Raw genomic sequence first — 22071 nt, forward strand, 5'->3', positions numbered from 1 at the left:
ATCTCCGCGCGGCGCGTGGCTTGTAAACGAACAAAAGAGACACGCACTTTTCCTTTGATAAGTCCCACGTGAGGAGCTACGTGAATGAAAATAATGTATTGCTTGAATATACATGCGCTCTGATGTGTGGAATATCTCAAATAAGCCTTCCTGCTTAGTTTGACATCATATGTGGTAAGAATTTATCTTTTAATTCTTGAAAATAAGCGTAGAATGGTATAATTTTATGAAGAAATTTAAATCATTAATTTTTCAACAAATAGACCATTTAACTGCTAAGTTTTGATATACGAATATTTACTTTTATAATGTTGATTATTTTATTCTAAAATTATCAAATTCTGATGCGATTTAATATGTTTCGTGCCAATTTTAAGTTTTTTAGAAAATTCATATTTTTTATTAAATTGAAATCACGCAACCTCGATGTTACAAAAATAATAACCATTAATTTTATGTAATTAATTCTTATATTTTTGTTTTAGACTTACTGTTTTCATGGTAATAAATACACATTCGTAAACTTCACTATGTTGGTCATTCGGAGGGCTTCGAGATAAGATTTCGAGAACGGCTAGGCATTGCGTTCCGAAACACTGTATTTACACCATTTTGCAACAATTTTCTGTACAATTTTTTGGGGCTTATAAATTATTGCGTTGCTTAATAAGTGCTGACACTCTACAGGAGTTATTGTTCGTTTGTCCTTCCTTCTGATTTTAGAAAATTACTTTTATGGATGTTGTCATCCTTGTTTAATCTGTAAGTTAAAGGTGTGAAAAGGATTTATGGAAGCCAAGTGTCACTAATTAGTATTACCTTCCACCCAATAAAAGGAAAGAGTTTGAGAGGAGGGGGGGTTTATTAAACAAGGTCAAAATAGTCCAAAATGTACTATAAATAAAATAAGAATTAGATGTAGAATTAGAGACGGAGAAAGAAGACATTTTCACCAATGGCATCAAGTAGAACTAAAGAATCCATTTAAGAGGTAGAAAGGAGAAAAGAAAGGAATGAGGTCATTATGAGGGATGCTACTCATGAAATATGTTGATTTTTTTATGTTAAACAAGTTGTATATGTGCACTTTTGTTTGATTTATAGTTTTTGATATGCAATTTACAAATTATGAATTTTGATTGATCTTAAGTAATAAACTACAGCAAGAAAGAAAGACAAAGTGTATGAGGGAAGAAGGGACTTATAGAGATACTACATATCTAAAAAAACATATACTGGTGGGGGGGACAAATTTAGAAATGTGATACTTCCTATTTCTTTGAAGATTGTGTGATGAACGGGAATGAGGGGGGGGGGGGAGACATTAGGAAAGGATTATAAGGAATGGATAAATTCTCATATGGAGGGTGGGGTAAATATCCCTTATGCTTTAGTTTTATAATAAATTGACTATTTTAGTATTTTTTTAATGAACATTTTTGAGTACTTTAATTTATTTTTTTTAACTTTCAACATATTTTTTATAAAATATTTGTATTTTTTTGGCACAAAACAACATAACACATTTTGTACAAATTCTATCTATAATGCTTATGAGCGCTATTCCGGGTGTTCAACCCCAATAATTAGCCTTGAGACCTTCAAAATGAGGTGTGAAATTTAAAATCCCCTATTGCTGGGTAACTCAGGCCCGGGGTATCTGATACCTCGTCCGTTCTAGTACATGTCCCTAATAGTATCTGTATACATTTTTAGCTCTATATCTCAACTTTGAATTGTTTAGCAGCCATTCTTGCAAAAGGTTGATTATTTGAGCATAAGAAAAATGCGCTAAAACCATTTTTAGATGTTGACACCTAAGTTTTTAATTTTCAACTTTACTGTACTTTTTCAACAAAAACTGTAATTTTTTTTTGTTGTTTCATAATTTCCCTTAAAAAACGAAGAAAATAAGCCATTAATCATTAAATTCTGATAACTATAAGTGGGGTAAAATTGCTTTCAAAAAAGTGCTCATAAAAAAAAACACTGTATAAAAACCTGTCTTTTAGTTTTATTGAGTAAACTTTCTTACCTATAATATGGTCAGATTGTTCTTACACTGTGTTTCTATCATTAAATAATTGTTGATCTAAACTTTCTATATCTATACTTCTGTAGATTTGTATATACCCACGACCGTGGGTTAAAACGTAGCGCATCCGCTAGTCTTCGAGGATGTAATTGGTTCGAATCACGTTCATAACTAAAGACGTTAAAAATGGTTCTTACTGCACTGCTGCTATGGCAGGTGCACGACAAAAATAGTTAGAGTAGGGGGGAATGCCTTGGCCCATAAACAGGCGCAACTCATTACCATCCACATCTAGGACTTCTTAGACAAAGGGCATGTAAACAAAAGGGTTGGTTGTCTATTGGATGTTACTTAACCTAATATCTAACAGTGGGCGTTAGAGTATTGCATCCCATTACAAACGGATGATGCCCTTGGGTTCTCTAGATGAGATGAGATATTTGTATATAACAAAAATAATTGAAGTATCCAATGAAGGAGGAGCAGTTTCGCCAGTACCGGGTAGCTCTGCCATGGGGATGGGTGGACATGGAATAATGATGGGTGCAAGGTTAGTAAAAGTAGTCTTTTTATCTTTTTAAAAATAAAAAATCTTCTAATTATATATTTAAAAATCTAGTACCGACGTAACCTTATATAGAAAAACTTAATTAGAATTATTATTTTTATTATACTAATCAAGCTCAAATAATTTTTTTTTATTTTCCGTTAAGATCTCGATTACCATCGAACTTTTTAAGTTCTCTATTTTAAGGTGTGCTTTACATAGGTCACAAGAAGGTTAAGAGGCTATCTTATTTTTGAGATGGTTTTAGGCTACTTTACTTTTGAATTAGTCTATTCAAGGTTGACAAGGATTAGATGTAACTTGACTAACCGGAAAATATTCCTACTTTTGAGCTGTGTTTTTTTTCTATGGATAGTCTTTTTTCAACACCAGTGGCGTGTATGATTCAAATTTTTTTTAATCTGGGATTTTGTTTTACTATTTTGCTGTTCCTTCCTTCGAATAGAGAGCTCCAAGATGACGTAATACAATGCAAATGACAAATGATAGGCCAGTATACATTGTAATTGACCAAAATGGTAAAAATTACACTGGCCTATCATTGGTCAATTGTATTGTAAGACGTCATTTTTTATTAGGAACTATGAGCTGCTTCCTTGGGAAGTCATCATCTAAATCTAATAAATGAAGTCTCCGCTTTCACTGAATTTTTCTTCAGATCACCGAGTCAGCACAATGATGGGGGAGGAAGTGAGACTGGGAGCCCGAGCTCTATCACAAATGAGGTAATATAACTGAAATATATCACCCTTGTCTCTTATAGAGAAAAAACTTGCATTATTGCGACTTATTTCCACGGGCTTGGCTGCTATCAAAAATGGCAGCTGGATTTAGAAATTTAACCACAGCAACCATTCTTTTTATTTATCAAACAGCTGCCTACATGTCTCTAGATTTGCAGACAGCCTTTCTAATAGTCTGCAGTCAGCTGTCTTTTTTATTTGCGGCTGTCGAGTATTTAATAGTTATATAACGCATTGTATTATAGACAGCTTTCCGCGGGTATCAAACGTTATCAAACGCGGATATTTGTTAGCTCCCAGGGACCGAAGTCTTGGGCTAACAAAGCTGGAATTAATTGTTTTATTTTTTTATATTCTTGGAAAATTGTCTGTAATACAATACCATGCTTTTTTAGTATGGCAAAGAACCGGTTCTAATCTAGCGGATATTAATCGGTTTCGAAGCCATGCAATATTAGCACAACACTTTACAAAATAATTTACAATAACAATAAAACAACATTAATAAAAATTAGCACATACAATTACTTTTTGAAATTTTCTTTTAAATGGGTATAATATAATTTCTGTTATTTTTGTACATTAAAAAATAATAATGGAAAAATTTGAACCTTCGTATTTTGATAAAATATTTGTGCCATGCCAATTATATTTTAACTAATTTTAACAAAATTTGGTTTTAATTAAGAAATTAAAAACTATTTGCTCATCAATTTTGTACATTTTCAGCTTATACCTCCTTCCCCCATGGAAGATATAAAAATCAAGGGACATACTGATGTAAATAATCAAAAATTTGCTAATTGTAAAAAAAAACATCCTTGTTAAAAATATTGATAAAAAACTATTAACACCATAAACTAAACTAAATTTTTTGTTACAATAAAACATGCACAAATTCCCACAATATACATTTTTTTATATTGATGTAGGCTTTTTACCTGGCTTTTTATGTTTTATTAATTTTTAGATTTTATCACTTACAAATCTTTTTCTCTGTTTTAAAACAATTATGTAAAGTAGTAAGTCCTTTTTTTTGTCTGAAGCTTAAGATTTTACTTATTGAGTTTTTCATCTTATGGAAGTTTCACATATGTTCCGGGTTGGTATAAGGCGTTTTAGTTTTCAACCTTGTAATACTTTTAGGTTTCTTACTTACCCCTTTGAAAACATAGTCCTTAGAGGCTATATTTACAATCGCTAGTACCAAGCATATCATTAGGCTTAATTTAAACTTAATTAATGGACATTTGTATACCTGGCACGCTCTAGGAGGAGCCCGGCTTGAATGGTTTTGGAGATGGTGGCTCCTGTAAGTCTCCGAAATCTCCGTGTTCTCCGCTGTCCCCGATGACCCCCCCGAACAGCTGTTCCCCCACCTACCACTATGTACCACCTGAGCTCGAGTCAGGAAAAATTTTATTCAAAAAAATAAGTTACCAACCTAGAACACCAAAGACATGAGGAAATATGTAAAAATATATAAGTAGCTATATAAACCTGTCCAAGAGCAGTATTTCTGTGTAGTATTAGATAATTATCTTAAGAATTGGTCTCTAACGTTCAAAACGTTGCAGAGGTAAATTGGGGTTGGTATAATTTTTTTCTACTCAATTTTTGTGGTGTTATTACCTTACACGGCCTTGTCTATATACCCAATTATTCGTAAATAAAAGGCAAAGGACTGTAATATTTTAACACTAAAAAGTATTTATTATATCATAAATTGAAATTTTTTTCATTGACTGTTTTTAGATGTAAGAGAAATTTTATCAAAACTAAGGGTTTTTAAACTCTATCCTTTTCCCACAATAAAAATATTTGAGAATAGTCCCTTTCGTGGCAACCCCTCTTAGGGGGCGATTCGTCGTATTTTTAAAATTGCTTTTAATGGGTTATTATAGGTTATGTTATATTGGGTTAGGTGATTGCCCCGCAGGGTTAGAGCCCCCCACAGGGGCTAGAAATAGGAAAAAAGCTACTGTGAAAATACGAAGAATCGCCCCTTAAGAGGCGTTGCCACGAAGGGGACTATACCCAAATATTTTAGAACACCGATGGTTCAGTCTTATTCAAATTTTAAGTATTTCAGCAAATATACCATTTTAAATTATCTATTTTTTTGGGGGGTGGGAGGCAGAGTCAATCAGCTCCCATTTTTAATTTTTGACAGACAGACAGTGATTCTTTTTCTTTTATATAAGGATTTGATTATAAACTGAATTATAAGTTTTCTAACTTTGTAAAATAAAATAATTGTTTTTTGTTTTTGTTTTTTAATAAACATTTATATATTTCTTCACAACAGAAATATTTTTCTAATAAGTTAATAACAATTAGGATTTATTTTTCTGAAACTGAAAATATTTCTTTAGGTACCATAGTAACAAAATATCCTATTTTTCAAAATAAATAAATTACTTGCTTAGAAAATTCAGATTTTTACCTAAACAACAGATGTACTTTGTTCTTCTCAATTAATGATTATATTTTAAAAGTACACCAAACAATTTTTTTTTATTTTGAACGGTTTTATTGCAAAATATATATTTTTTTTAAATCATTGAATCTTTCTAGCAAAATATTGAAAAGGATTCTGAATTAAATTGATCAATTCATTGATAATGATATAGCAACGACCTTTTTCATTTATTGAATTATATAAGTACAATGTATTGTCTATCAAATGGTAGAGTTCTATGAAATTTTAATCGAAATTGTATAATACAGAGTTAGGTGTTATTACTAACTAGTTCTATTCAAATATAATTATGAATTATTAGTAGTGAAGACACTCTATAATTCACTTTGTCTGTCAGTCATTCAGTCTGTATAGGGTAAATATGATTTTCTCGGCTGCTATTGAAGATAAACAGCTGACATTTTCAATGTAGATTCCTATGATAATTGTGAATTTATTCTATACATTGTTTTGTCTGTCTGTCGATGTTGTCATAGACGTCCAAGGGGGGGGGGGGTAAAGAGGTGATTACCCCCCCCCCCAAATAAAAAAGCTTGGACGCCCCTGGATGTTGTCATTCTTGTTTTCTATGTAAGTACATATATTACATTTTTCTCTTCATATGTTTTGTTAAATTTTCATAAGAAATGCTAACACAACAGAGTTACTTTTTACAAAAGTATAGAGTTATTTTTATTACATATTTTAAGTTAACTTTTCCCTAACTGGGCACTGACATGCCACCATCACTCTATAACTTATAACTCTCATATAACCTTGTGTTGGAATGATTTTCTTGTATTCCCTGGCAAGTTCGAACCCATTAATTCCCTTTTCCTTACACCAGAGAATGAGTGTGTTACGCGGCATTCCTAACTATCTCCGCGCTTCGCTTGTAAACAAACAAAGAGGCGCACATTTTTTCCTTGATGATTCCCATGTGAAGAGCTACGTAAATAAAAATAATGTATTGGATGGATATACATGCGCTCTAATCCGTGGAAGATCTCAAATAAGCCTTCCTGCTTAGTTTGACATCATAATGTGGTAAGAATTTATCTTAATTCTTAATAATAAGTGTAGTATGGTATATTTTCACGAAGAAATTTAAAACATTAATTTTTCAACAAATAGACCATTTAACTGCTAACTTTTGACATACGAATATTTTCCTTAATTTTATTGATCATTTGAATCTAAAATTATCAATTTCTGATGCTATTTAATATGTTTCGTGCCAATTTAAAGTTTTTTAGAAATTTTATATTTTTAATTAAATTGAAATCACGCAACCTCGATCTACAAAAATAATAAACCATTAATACTATGTAATTAATTTTTATATTTTTGTTTTAGATTCACCGTTTTCATGGTAATAAATACACATTTGTAAACATTCACATGTTGGTCATTCGGAGGGCTTGGAGATTAAGAATTCGTGAACGGCAAGGAATGCGTTCCGAAACAATGAAAACGAGACAGAACAGATGCGGCTAAGAAAATATCTGTGAAGTTTTGTGAATGTGTTGGTTGTGATACCTTACCACACACTATTATAATCGTAATCAGTACAGTTAATTATTGTGACAATCATGGGTCCTAAAAAGAATAAAGGCGCTCAACTTGGGCTACGGCTGCGCCCAGCCGTCGAGGCCCTAACCAGTGAACTAAATAAAGTGATGAAGTTGGTCAGTGAATCTTCAGAGCTTGATGTTAGACATTTCACTAAGGAGTCAATCCTTGTCCATGACAAGTTCGAGACATTCGATAGCATTATGGTCGGTTTTAGCAAGCTTGGTGTGAGAATCCAAGAGCTTGAGGAGTTTAGTGACATTTATTCTAATATAATTACTGTGCAAAAAGATTATAACGCTCTGAAAAATGCTCTAGATGCTATGGAGGAGCTTAGTGACATTCAAAGTGTTGTTGATTTAGTTGGTGATAATTTGCCTGACCATAAGGCTGAACTATATGATCGTTGCTTAAAGATTGTGAAGGTTATTAAAGGGTCATACTTTCCCTTACCAGAACCAATTATAAACACTTTGTCTGCTTTGATGAAACGGCTGGCCGAGGTTAAGCTTGAACCTGTGAAGCCGCCTACAACGACGGCGGGTGCTTCGACAGCATCGCCATTTGTGTCGCCGTTTGGCACACCACAGTTCGGCACCGGTTCTATATTCACGCCAGGATATATGAATCGTGTCGACGAACGCCTTCTTCCAAGCTTTGACGGCTCAGAGTCAGCCTACGTAAGTTTCAAGGACAATTTTAAAAAGCTTACCGTAGGACAGGACCCGTCATATTTACAGTTATTGTTGAGCAGTGAAAAGGTCTGCAAAAATAAAGAGTTGAGACTTCAGTTAATTCAGATTCAATCACATGAATCTCAATGGGCTTACCTCGACGCACGTTTTAAGTCCAAAACACGTCAGATGCTCTGCCTTTTCAACCAATGGGAGAAGAAGCCTAAACCGTCGGACTCCAACCAGATTGTGACAGTCTTAGCAGAGTTTGGTGGTGCAGTTAGCCAGCTCGAGCAGTTGACTAAAGATGATGATGATGAGGAAGTCACCACAAGCCAGTGGTTGACCATTATTCTTTTGGAAATGTTATCCAAGAAGTTGCCACGTGATTTCCAGGACAAGCTCAACCTGGCGTTGGGCTCGATGGATACCCCAAATATTCCTAAGCTGTTGAAGATTATAGAGGAACAGCGTGGCGCCATTTTGATGAGGTGTTCAATCGATGTAGACACCCCCTCCAAGAAGAAAGGTAATCCTGCGGCCGCAGCTACAGCCGTTGGTAAACCTGGGTCTCCAGCTAAGACCAAGAAGAAACAGCCTTGCCCGTCGGAAGGTTGTAACTCTGATCACCTGTTGTTTAAGTGCTCCAAGTTTAGGGATATGTCTGTTCCTGAACGCAAAGTCTTCATCAAGAAGATAGGCGCCTGTTTGCTCTGCTTACAAAAAGGGCATCGGGTGGCCGATTGTCCCAGAGCCGATAAGCTTGGCAGCTGTACCATTGACAGTTGCAACCAGCCTCATAATTCATTATTACATGAATCTGTTGCTAGTGGACAAGTTGCGGCAGTGTATGAATCACAATTGTTTAGCAAGAACAATTTTATGCTGATGTTGCAGCAGGTCCCGGCGTTGGCGGCTGACAAACGTCAAGTCACCGTCAATGCCATGTGGGACAGTGGAGCAAATTTGACGTTGATTTCTAGAAGTATTGCCAAGAAGTTAGAGTTGCCATCAACTGGTCGCACAGCTACTATTTCTCTGGCAGATGGAAAGAGCCAAGCATGTCCTACAGTCAAGATTTGTTTGGTTGACCGCAACCGGAATTCACATATTCTGGAGGCGGCGGTAGTGCCCAGCATTGGTACTGAAGAAGGGTTGCGTTCTATTGATCCTACAGCCGCCGCCGACATTTTCAACATGAAGCCTGATAATTTTTCTATGGTCGACGGCAAGATTGATGTTTTAATTGACCATTTAACACCAGCTATGTTCCCGTGTGCAGATAAAATGGTTGGTGACTCTAGACTGTACAGAAGCTTATTTGGTACAGGCTATTTAGTTGTGTCTGCAGATGGCAGGACTGTTGCTAATCCTGTCGCCTGTAAAGCTGTAAAGTTGGAGGTCAGCAAGATGGAGTTCCTGAGTACTGAGAGTTTGGGAATACAGCCGCCATCAATGTGCAGCGGTTGTAAGAACTGCCGTCATTGCGCCGCCATAGCCGCCGGGCAGTCCGCCTTGGACGTGCGTAAGCGGCAGCTGATTGAAGAAGGTCTGACATTAGATCTTGAAAACCATATTTGGACGGCCTCATATCCCTACAAGCAGCCGCCAAGTGTGTTATTTGACAATTCAGAGCAGGCTTATAAGATCTGCTTACGTGACCGGCAGAGAATGATTAAAAAAGGTGAATACAGCACCTTCTGTCAAGTGTTTCAAGAAGCTGTGTCTCGTGGAGTGTATCAGAAAGCTTCGCCAGAAGACCTAGCTTATACTAAGCCCGTGTATTATTCGAGCCTAGTCTGCGCATATAAAGAGTCTATTTCCACGCCGTTGAGGATATGCGCCAATTCTAGCCTCTGCTGCAAGGGGCTAAGCCTCAATAGTATTATGATGGACGGCCCAGTTCCATTATATACTCTGATGCACAATCTTATCCGGTTCAGAAGTTATAAGTGTGCATTCGTGGCTGATATTCAGAAGTTCTATAATTCATTATTAGCTACCTATGAAGATTCTCAGCTGAAACGTGTTTTTTTCGCTGATACAGTTGATGGAGAGCCAGAGGTCTACCTTACCAAAACCATCAACTTTGGTGAGGCCTTGGCTGGAGATATGGCCGTGACCGCCCTCAGACTCACTGGTCGTATTTTTGGTGGACGTTCCCAGCAGGATGTTCAAGATGTTTATGGATCTGAGAAGATTAGAGGTTGTGACGTTGTAGCCCAGCAGGATGTGTGGAGAGATGTTCAGCAACCACTCAGTTCTGAATTTATTTTGTATCAAGATCCTCCATCGGTCAAATTGGAGACTTGTACTTACGTGGATGACTGTTTGAGCGGTCATAACAGTAAACCTGAAGCTGTCCAGCTGGTCCAAGAGCTGGAAGATATGATTGCACCTGGCAATTTCAAGTTTAAATCTGTTGTTTATTCTGGAGATGATGTTGACAGTGTAAAAGTTCTGGGCCTTGTTTGGGACCCTAAACAGGATAAGTTGTTCCTACCTGTCAGAGCCAACCACGGCGAGAAGATTAAGGGTAGAAAGTTACTAGAGGATCTGGACCTGGAGGATCTCTGGAGAAGTCTACCTGAGTTGATAACTAAACGTGAAGTTTGGAGAATTGTGCAACAACTTTATGACCCAATGGGTCTAGCAGCGCCATTGCTGCTTAAATCCAAGCTTTGTCTGCGCTCAGTTTGCATACATGGATGTAACTGGGATGATGTTATACCTGGAGAGTTGAGGTCGGAGCTCGTGTCCAGCCTCCAGGACCGTTCGGCACTTGGAAATGTGTCGTTCAGACGTTCGATGGTTCCTGATAAGCCGTTGGGGCTTCCAATGCTTGTTGGTTTCTGCGATGCATCTAACCAGGCCTATGCAGCCATCACCTACCTGAGATGGCCAGTTCCTGGAGGATATGATGTAGTTTTGTGTTGCGCCAAGTCACGTGTCGCACCAGTGAAGATTGAGTCTATTCCAAGGTTAGAAATGCTTAGTTGTCTAATTTTGGCAATGCTTGTGGATACTGTTGCCAGAGCCCTACCTTTCAACATTTCTGGCAAAGTGTTTTTTAGTGATAGCAGCTGCGCCCTAGCTCAGCTATCCAGTGACAGTGTTATGTTAAATGTTTTTAACAGTCATCGTGTTTCCGAGATACAACAGTTGACGAGCCCTGAAGATTGGAGATGGGTTCCAACCCAGCACAACATCGCCGACCTGGCGACGCGTGGTTTGTGCACGATTGAGGATGTACAACCTGGATCTACATACCAGGAAGGTCCAAGCTGGTTGCGCCTGGAACAGGACCAGTGGCCCGTTAAGACGGCGGGTGAGGTAAATGCATCCATTCCCGAGAGCGAGCTAAATCCCAAGATGGCGAAGCTCAAGGTAGTGTTCACACAGGTAGTGGACAATGATTTTTGGAGGTCTCTGGCAAGAAGGACCTACAGGCAAGCAAGGAGGACTGTGGCCGCAGTTCTTAAGGCTGCCAACTGCTTTAAAACGCTGCTCGTCAAGAAACGTGGCGTTGCAACAATTGAGGATGGTGTTAGCAACAATGATAGTTCTAAGCATTATGAGAACTATACTTTCACGAATACATACATGGATTCTGTTTGTGACCTGTTTTTGACTTCCTTCAACCAAGAGAAGGAGATGATCATGGACGCCGAGGGGAAATTCGACTCCCTTCAACCGTATCATCACAAGGTCCAGGTTTGTTGGCCCATAGTGGGTCATGATGGATGTTATCCTCTTAGGACATTTACAATATTGAAAATGTCCGGGAGAGGAGATGAGGCTCTTGAGGCCGCTGCTGGAGGCCCCAGGAAGATTATGAAGGACAGCCCAGGTGTTGTCTTGCTCAGCCGCCACAACAGGCTGGCGCGGCTCATCCTTCAACAGTCCCACAATGAATTGGGGCATGGAGGCCATCGTAAGACGTTGGCGCAAAGCCGCAGGTATGCATGGATCACACATGGCCGCATGGAGGCTATGAAAGTGGTCAAGAGTTGTGCTGCATGTTCCATTGAATATGCCAAGCGTTCGAGTCCCGCAATTGCTAATATTCTGCCAGATCGTGTCGAGCCCTCTGTGCCCTTCAAGGAGGTGCATATGGACCTTGCGGGGCCGATCGAAGTTACAAAGCCTGGCGTTGGCACCAGGAGTTCCAAGACCAAGTACAAAGTTTGGTTGTTGATTGTGGCCTGTAGATTTACACAGGCTGTGTTTGTTGATGTGTTGACTGATTATTCAACTGAAGCCGTGCTGGTCGGCTTGAGAAAACTTCAGGCGTTTTACAATATGCCTAGAAGGGTTACCACAGACAGAGGCACCAATATGGCCGGTGCCAAGCGAATTATGGATGAACTTTTGAAGGATACCCGAATGCATTTTGAATGGCATCTGGTGCCCACCGCAGCACACTCGTTCGTGGGTACTGTGGAGAGGCAGGTTGGGCTGGTCAAGCGTGTGTTGAACAAGAAGTTGGCTGGTGCTACTGTAACCTTCAATGATTTATTGGTGTTGTGTGCTGAGACTGCAAGAGTCTTGAATTCTAAGCCATTGACCTATGCCACCCAAGGAGATGACGTCAATTGCTGGAGAATAATTTCACCTGCTGATCTGTTAGGCGGCAGGACCAACGATGCAATCTGCACCTTTGAGACAGGTTGTAAAGAGCCCATCACCAGGAGGCTGGAGAACTTGGAGGAGTTGACCCGTCAGTTCCATCAGGTGTACAAGGAGCAGCTCATGCCTGAGCTACTCAAGTCCGTCAAGTGGCGCAGCAACAAGGTGCTGCTCGAGCCGGGAGACGTGGTGCTGATCGACGATAGCACAAATTTGATGAAGAAGTTCAGATTGGGGCGTGTGGAAGAAGTGCGCCCAGGTGGGAGGACCGTGGTTTGCAAGTTCAAATTATCAGATGACGCAGCCGCCACGAGTAACGAGACTTCCGCAAGACGTCTGCTCAAGATCAATCTACCCAAAGTTTAGTATAAGTATCGTTCTTGTTTAACTTTGAAATTTATTTTTACGGTAGATTTATCAGATATTTTTTTTTTCGAAAGACAAAAAACGCAAATTTTGACGCAATTTCGTTTAAACTTTCAAATCGACGCAAGATTTTTTCATTTGAAATGCAAACTTAAGTTATTTCTACGTTTACGCAAGTTTTTTCAATGATTTAAGTCTTTCCGGGACCAGGGATTTTTTTCGCGGAAATTTTCCTAGGTACCTACGCAAATACGAACATTTTTATTCTTGTTTAATTGAAATTCGATATGATAAAAAGTAACACAATGAGATTTTTTACATCATACAAACATTTCTTTAAGATTTATTATAATCACATAGATAATTTAATATTACATATATATTAAAATTATTTCTATTTACCTTTTAACCGATGTACCTAAAGAAAAATGCAGATTTTTTCGTCTTGAATTAAGTAGATTCTTTGAGTTCGAAGATTTAAGCTTAATAAGACCGCTCTATAGTGTATCTTAGCTCTGTTACCTCGGCCAGACATACTACAGAACGGCAAAACTAAAGCATAAGATAATTTTATTTTGATTGCTTTGATTGATGATTCTAAAGTTTCTTGAATTATTCATGATTCTTTTAATTTTTGATTTGATTTAAACATCACTAATTATGTTTATTTTCAGTTGATGGAGCCCTGCGCCAGAAATCCTGTCGGAAATTATGCAGTATCAAAAAATTGTGATGGAAAGACATAACGTCCGTCAGGATAGCTGGAACACGGCATTATTAATATTTGAAAGATTGGTTAGTTTGTATCTTGAGGGGTTCATTCTAACTGAGGCCCCAAATTGCCTTAATTTTGACTGTATGAATATGTACAAGTTGCTTTCTTCTTAAAACAGAGAGAAATTGCAAACTCAGCATTTAGAGAAGTTCTTTTCTTATAATTGAGCTTTTGTTTTATTTTGGTAAATTAATTTGCATATTTCAATTGCAATTTTATTTTACGCAATTTTGATTCACGAAGATTTAAAATTATGAAATTTTAATTTTCCGATGTTTGATGATTTTTACAGTCATATTTTATTTAGATTTAAGTATCTATTTTATTAAACATGTTAGATTTAAGGATTTACCTATCTTATCTAAGAATGTCTAGATGTAAGCCCGAGTATTTTTCCGCTGGAGAAAATGCTTAATTTTGAGAAGTTTTTTATGAAAATTTTACTTTTCTTTTTTAGCAAAAAGATTTAGTAGAAAAAATGTCATTATTTAATCTTTCTTTCTTTTGATTAAAAGTTTGAGTTGATTATTTAATTATTGATGCGATTTTTAATATAAAAAATCATTTGCCTATTATTATGTAGGTACCTAATCAAAGTTTAGGTACTATTGATTATTAATTCATGTATTCGCAATTACATGGTCTGTAATTCTAACTTTAATTGAGATTATGAGGCCATGATATAATGAGATGTGTGAGTGGTAAATGTGCATTTCATGAATGTTGAATGCTTTTCCCATTCCTTATTCCTATCCTTATGTGGTAGTGGAGTCGGTTTGAGTTATTGTGGTGTTCGTAAGTTACCATATTTAATTTTAGGCCTGATGGCCATGCCATTTTAAACTCTTGTAATTTATGCGTTATGAGATTGTGATTTTGTGGACACTGTCTGCACGCATGATGTTAAGATGAGTTATTGTGTTCGATTCCCAGTGACTAGACGGGTGTGTGTTGGAATGATTTTCTTGTATTCCCTGGCAAGTTCGAACCCATTAATTCCCTTTTCCTTACACCAGAGAATGAGTGTGTTACGCGGCATTCCTAACTATCTCCGCGCTTCGCTTGTAAACAAACAAAGAGGCGCACATTTTTTCCTTGATGATTCCCATGTGAAGAGCTACGTAAATAAAAATAATGTATTGGATGGATATACATGCGCTCTAATCCGTGGAAGATCTCAAATAAGCCTTCCTGCTTAGTTTGACATCATAATGTGGTAAGAATTTATCTTAATTCTTAATAATAAGTGTAGTATGGTATATTTTCACGAAGAAATTTAAAACATTAATTTTTCAACAAATAGACCATTTAACTGCTAACTTTTGACATACGAATATTTTCCTTAATTTTATTGATCATTTGAATCTAAAATTATCAATTTCTGATGCTATTTAATATGTTTCGTGCCAATTTAAAGTTTTTTAGAAATTTTATATTTTTAATTAAATTGAAATCACGCAACCTCGATCTACAAAAATAATAAACCATTAATACTATGTAATTAATTTTTATATTTTTGTTTTAGATTCACCGTTTTCATGGTAATAAATACACATTTGTAAACATTCACATGTTGGTCATTCGGAGGGCTTGGAGATTAAGAATTCGTGAACGGCAAGGAATGCGTTCCGAAACAAACCTAACCTAAACTAAATAAGAATTAAAAGGTTTCATAAATTTTGCTTGTAGTCCACAAGCGCAATATGAGATAAACCACCTTTTTAATATATATTTGGTATGGTATACACCGTTGTCCACGTTTAGGAAATTAAAAAATCCTTTTTGTTGGCCCCAATGGTCAAAATTCCAGGACCAACAAGATAGGAATCAAACCTATGATTTTATTTCATTTTTCGTTAAACTTTCAATACTTCTTTTTATTAGTAGAGTTCATAACCGGTTTTTTTTCAAGCGGAAAAAATCGCATTTTGAGCTTTGTGTTATAAATTGAATTAGATTTGTATGGAATGGTTTCATCTTAGTCTAACTGGCGCCAAATTAGCTCTTTGCAATTTCCTGTTAACCTGTATGAAAAAGTTTATGTAAAAAATTATTGAATAAACCTTTGACCGGAGCAGGATTTCAAAATTTCCGGCTGGAAGGTGGCCCGTCTTCACCAGCGGTCAACACAGCAACTTCACAAGCTCAACTTCAACAACAACTACACCAACACCAGAGTTCAAATCAGACCAGACAAAATGTACCATCTGTACATTCAGTACCTCAACAGGTGATACATTAGAGTAAAACAATAGAGTGGGATGTGGTTAAATAACTGTATGTCTCCATCCCGAGGACCTTATGTCGACTCTCAATTGGGTCTTTGAAAATCAACCAATAGTGTCGGGAATATTAACACAGCCGACTAGCGGGAAATAGTTTACTAGCAGACGAAAGGGTCCTTGGAAAAGGGGGGCAGGTAGTTATATGTATATACATCTATACTATATATCTGTTCTAATTAGATGATTTAATTTTCTCCTTAATTAAGTCTACTAATATAGGTATTTTAATCGAAAGATAATGGTCTAAATAAACTATTAAATTTACATATTATAGGAACCAATGCAGCTGTCTCACTCGCACCTGCCCTACCTATCTACAAGTCTTCACTCATAACACCAGTAAAATAATTACCATATTGTTGTAGGAATCGAAGCAGCTGTCTCCCTTGCACCTGCCCAGCCTACCTACAAGTCTCCTTATTGTTGTAGGAATCGAAGCAGCTTTCTCCCTTGCACATACCCAGCCTACCTACCTACAAGTCTTCACTCATAACACCAGTAAAATAATTGCCATATTGTTGTAGGAATCGAAGCAGCTGTCTCCCTTGCATCTGCCTAGCCTACCTTCAAGTCCACACACATACCACCAGGAAAATAATTACCATATTGTTGTAGGAATCGAAGCAGTTGTCTCCCTTGCATCTGCCCAGCCTACCTACAAGTCTGCACACATACCACCAGGAAAATCATTATCAACAAAATCAAGAAATACCTACGCCAAATACAGGTATACACATCAAATTGTTGATGCTTTCCCTGCATAGTGCCTATCGAGAACCAGCTCTCTCTTTATTTTTAAATAAATTTTAAAAAATGGGAAGGGGGTAGTACTTTCATATATTCCTAAACTGTAGGGGCTTGTACATGCTTGTTTTAGCCATGCGGGGCTACCCAGTACCCAATAAAAAATATTTTACCTAATAATCTATCCATATAACTGTCCAAGCATCTATCTATCTATCTAGATCCTGCCTCCCCCATGACTCCTGGATTCTTGATAACAAACTGGGATAAATTATCTATCTATCTGTCTAGTTATCTATATATCTATTTTTATGTCCAAGCATCTATCTCCCCAATGACGCATGGTGTGTTACCTGGATTCTTGATAACTGACTGGGATAATTAATCTATCTATCTATCTATTTGTACAAGCATCTATCTATCTATTTATCTAAATCCTGCCTCCCCATTTACTCCTGGTATGTTACATGGATTCTTGATAACAGATTGGGATAAATAATCTATATATCTACTATTTGTCCAAGCATTTATCTATCTATCTATCTAGATCCTGCCTCCCCAATAACACCTGGTATGTTATCTGGATTCTTGATAACAGACTGGGATAAATAATCTATCTATTTATCTATTTTTCCAAGCATTTATCTATCTATCTATCTAGATCCTATCTCCCCCATGACGCCAGGTATGTTACCTGGATTCTTGATAACAGACTGGGGTATATAATCTATCTGTCTAGTTATCTATCTATCTATTTTTCTCTCCAAGCATCTATCTATCTATCTAGATCCTGTCTCCCCAATAACGCCTGGTATGTTACCTGGATTCTTGATAACAGACTAGGGTATATAATCTATCTGTCTAATTAACTATCTATCTATTTGTCCAAGCATTTACCTATCTATCTATCTGGATCCTGCCTCCCCAATGACGCCTGGTATGTTACCTGGATTCTTGATAACAGACTGAGATAAATAATATATCTATCTGTCTAGTTATCTATCTATCTATTTGTCCAAGCATCTATCTGTCTAAATATCTATCTATCTGTCTGGCTTATTATCCATCTATCTATATATTTCATTATCTATCTATCTATCTAGATCCTGCCTCCCCCATGACGCCAGGTATGTTACCTGGATTCTTGATAACAGACTGGGACAATGCTGGTTATAACAAACAAGAAGCATGGAATAATGTTAAGGTAATGGTCTATTTAAACAGTTTGAGTTGAATAAAAGTATCGACGCACATGTAACATATAGTCTTGATGCTCATTAATTATAGGAATCTTCATAGACAATTTTTAACAGTCTATCTCTTAAAGAAAATGAAATCCCGACTGTAGCATTACCGACGAACCGGGAGACAACATTAGATATATACTAAAGGCTTTTTTTGTAGGAGAAATAAAAAACAACACTTTTTACTGTACTTTCTTTTCATCCATTTTTTGTTGACTTACAATGCTATGCAACTTATGGACACAATTGTCCTTGGTTAATAAAATTTCCAGTATTGCTTCAAAACCTATTAATATCGAATGGATTATAACCAGTTTTCGGTCATATAGAAAAATCATGTATAGCAACGTATTTCAGAAAATTTTCCACGAATATTAAAATAAAAAATAAAATTAACACTAGTTTTTTTTAGCCCGGGGCATTAACTACTTGGGGATTACAAAACTTATTTTAATTTTTCATTTTTATATCTGCGGAAATCTGTTTAAAATACGAAGCGATAAATAGTTATTTGTAAATTTTTCAGCAGGAGAACCGAACTGATACTGGTAACCCTCTGTGGAATCTTGCCAACTGCAAGGTATGCCATTTTATCAGGGATCTTAAGGGATAAGACAAGGGACGATAAATTGTTATACGCCGCCAATTATGATAAACAAAATTTCCTTTTCTGTATAATATTATGTCTAAAGAGTTTTGTAACCAACAAATGGGTTTACAAATTTTGTGTACCATTATAATTTACAAATGTCCCTCTCTCCCTGAATTTCATAAATATTAAGCAGCATTGCCACTTTGCAAGTTTTACATGTTAGTTTCTGTGTTATCTATAAATCCATAATCCAGTTTAGCTACGAAACCGATTAATATCCGATGGATTAGAACCGGTTCTCAGCCAAACTAAAAAATTATGTATCATGCATCGTATTACAGACAATTTTCTACGAATAGCCCGGGTCTTCGACTCCTCGGGGCTAATAAACTGGTTTTAGATTTACAATTTTTCATTTTAATATCCGTGGAAATACGTTGCGATAAATAACTATTATTGATACAGTTTACTAATCATACCCCTAATTGTGAAAACTCATAAAACAAATTTTAAAAATAAACGTTTTAAATTGTACCTAACTGATACGGGAATGATCATGGCAAATTTGAAATCAAATGACAATTTTAGCATTCCTAAAATATCTTTAAGAGCGATCTTTAATTAGAAAAACTTCGCTTTTAATTAAATATGTATAGTTTTAATACACTTTTTTGTACTTATTGTTTGACTTTTTTTATACCCTAATACACAATTCAGACTTATTATTTGCTTAAATAATCATTAAACTTTATGCAAATAAGAGAGTAAATGTGTATTTATCGCAGTGCAATGATGATTGTCCTTAAATTAAATTTTAAATTTTCAATATTCGTGTAACTTGTTGTGATAATGGATATAATATTATAATGGATATAACAACTATTGTGAATATATGTAAAATATTCGTTCCTTTAAATAACATGAAAAAAATTGTCAATTTATGTTGCTAACATGGACACCATTTATTGATTAGTTTGTTCATACAGTAAGAGGGAAGAGGTAAGGAATAGAGGGGGTAGATTGGGAGCGGGGATTTCGTTATTTTAGCCAACTACAAGTTTCATTTTAACAGAGTACATGATAATCTGGGTAAGACCCAGGTAATAATAAATCCATTGTTGGGACAAACAGAGAGGTTGGTATAGTGCTAAATTGATCCGATTGATTGATTGAGTAAAATTACCCCAAAAGCATTGTTTTTCAGAATCACATTCACTTGTCACAGCATATCCATAATTTGCTTTATTGATTATTGTTAACAAACACAGAACAAGGTTACACAAGCATTTCGTTGGAATCGCCCTGCATGCTTTAAATCGGGTATTTTGCTAGTTCATGCTTTCTTAAAAGATATGACTATTTGCGATAGTAAGGGAGGAGCACACAAAATAATATTGATGGTACTTCATTTGTAGTTGATGTACCCCCCCCCCTCCCCTTCTATGTCATAGTAGGGGTAAAATTTACAGTTTTTTTTAAGTGCGGTTTTTTTTCGGTTATAACAATTAAATTATATAATAAATGTCAATTTCATGCAAAACTTTGTTATTTCATAAAATTAAGCATTTTAAAGGTTAGATCGATTCCTAGATTTTAAGTTATTGTGATTCAAAGGTTGCGTAATTTTAAAGGCTTCGTGATTTCCCTATTTTATCAAGTTTAATGATTTTGTTTGACACTGCTCTATAGTAAATTTTTTGCCGATATCCATTCATAATTTTTGATCTTCGCTTCTTATGGATGTAGTCATCCTTGTTCTTATATGTAATTAGTAATTAAAAAATATTTTGTTTAGGATAATGACGCACAATTTGTTGAGAATCTACGCGAAGGTGAGCAGACGAATTTGATTTAAACAAGATCAATCATTTCCAAAAAAAAGTGCAGCCACAACAAACTAAATTATACTTGTACTAGCGGCTACGCCCCCTAGAGGCCTCTAGGGGCACTTGAGGAGGGGGGAGTCGAATTTGATAACCCAAGAGACACCTAGGGAGGGAGAGGACATTGGACAGAAAATAACACTGGCACCCAAAGTTTATAACCCTCTTATCTTATTCGCTGGATCAAAAATTTTTCTGTACTTTTAATTTTGATTGGATGCTTCCAAACTAGTAGTGGTCAATCTTTTTAACCAATAATTTTATTCCACAGGGGTAATTTTGTTTATGAATACATAGAACCAAATTAATATGATGAGATGTAAAATTATCGAACGCTATTCTAAAGTCTAAACTACGTTAATTACATCTGACTAAAAACTAATATTTGTAATAATGTCAATATGTCAATAACCCTTTTAACTTAATGTACTTCAGTATGGAAAAAGTCAATTAACATCCATTTAACCTTCAAAATTGCCGCCAGTCAACGAAAATCATTATTGGGCACTTAAAGAGTTGAAAGGCAAAATAGGGTTTTTGATTGAAAAAATAAATTTATAGTATAGATGTATAACCTGGCAACTACCTAGATCCCCCTGTTCAAGACCTGTTTAGTCTAGCAAATTGCTTTCTGCTCTTTAGAAGCGACTTAGCTGTGTTAATATTTCTGATGCTATTCGTTGATTTTCAAATACCCAATTGAAAGTCTGCACAAGGTCCTTGGGAAGGAGACATACAGTTATTTAACCCCTTCCCCTCTAGTTTTTTACTCTAATATTGAAATATCTTCATTGTTTGTTTTATACCTTCAAACAATTCTAAAACCTAATTGACATTAATAATTTTTCAGGCCTAGAACCAATTGATGAACAACTACTTGCCACTCTGACCGGCCAAACATCCTTTGTTGACCCAGCCGTCGAAGAACAATTCAAAATCAACTATTAAATATCTGAAACTGAAGCTTCGATAAAAATATCCATAACTATTGCATATAAGACAAAATACATAAAAAAGTTATAAGTTAATATAGCAAGGAACCTTAGTGCCTGGTTTAAATTTACCATTTTAACAGAATTCAGATGTTAATGAAAAAGGGTTTCAAGGTATTTTTTATATGTTTGTTTACCTTTGATTTATTTATGAATTTTAAATTTAATTTAGTCTACAAAAGTAAGGACTAATTAACAAACTAGTAGAATAAGAAAATATGTGATAAAGGGGTCATCCCCAGAATTGTTGTAAACAATATTTTTCATCAGTAATCAGGGGAGTTTCAGTAATAAAGCCTAAATATTAAGGAAGATATGTCTTTTTATAATGACATCCCCTTGGCTATGTTGAGAGGTTAGGCGTTGTTTCTGGGGGGTGTAACAGTATTACTAAGGTAGGTGCCGAACTAAGAGGGTACATACAACCCCCATGATTTGCAGGTGGTGACATTCCTTTACATCCATTTTTTCCATATCTATTCTGCTCATCATTAATTTTACAAAATCA

General features: G+C 36.0%; 2 protein-coding genes across 3 annotated transcripts in view; both read left to right on the forward strand.

Moving 5' to 3' along the window:
* The window catches only part of LOC145328437 (uncharacterized), a 40017-nt gene that overhangs the window by 16004 nt on the left and 1942 nt on the right, over positions 1-22071 (forward strand). The window contains exons 7-16 of one of the 2 annotated variants that reach the window (XM_080172126.1): positions 2511-2585; positions 3262-3328; positions 4076-4112; positions 4617-4754; positions 15899-16053; positions 16724-16835; positions 17956-18056; positions 18623-18676; positions 20484-20520; positions 21422-21677. In XM_080172126.1, coding sequence (XP_080028252.1) covers positions 2511-2585; positions 3262-3328; positions 4076-4112; positions 4617-4754; positions 15899-16053; positions 16724-16835; positions 17956-18056; positions 18623-18676; positions 20484-20520; positions 21422-21519 — 874 coding nt within the window. In that variant the 3' untranslated portion in view covers positions 21520-21677. The remainder of the gene's footprint in view (positions 1-2510; positions 2586-3261; positions 3329-4075; positions 4113-4616; positions 4755-15898; positions 16054-16723; positions 16836-17955; positions 18057-18622; positions 18677-20483; positions 20521-21421; positions 21678-22071) is intronic. The other variant, XM_080172128.1, reaches the window with a different exon arrangement.
* On the forward strand, positions 6767-15535 carry LOC145328343 (uncharacterized). The gene is made up of 3 exons (XM_080171973.1): positions 6767-6854; positions 7164-7745; positions 15513-15535. The coding sequence occupies exons 2-3, from the start codon at positions 7400-7402 to the stop codon at positions 15533-15535; spliced, it is 369 nt and encodes a 122-aa protein (XP_080028099.1). The 5' UTR covers positions 6767-6854; positions 7164-7399.

Source organism: Acartia tonsa, chromosome 9 (assembly GCF_053477335.1).
Source record: "Acartia tonsa isolate MP-2025a chromosome 9, ASM5347733v1, whole genome shotgun sequence".
Classification (NCBI taxonomy): domain Eukaryota; kingdom Metazoa; phylum Arthropoda; class Copepoda; order Calanoida; family Acartiidae; genus Acartia; species Acartia tonsa.

Coding starts and splice junctions, on each gene's coding strand:
- LOC145328343 (XM_080171973.1), top strand. CDS start 7,400: ATGGGTCCTAAAAAGAATAAAGGCGCTCAACTTGGGCTACGGCTGCGC. Junction 7,746..15,512: donor AAGTGTTGTTGATTTAGTTG/GTGATAATTTGC, acceptor TTTTGCTTGTAG/TCCACAAGCGCAATATGAGA.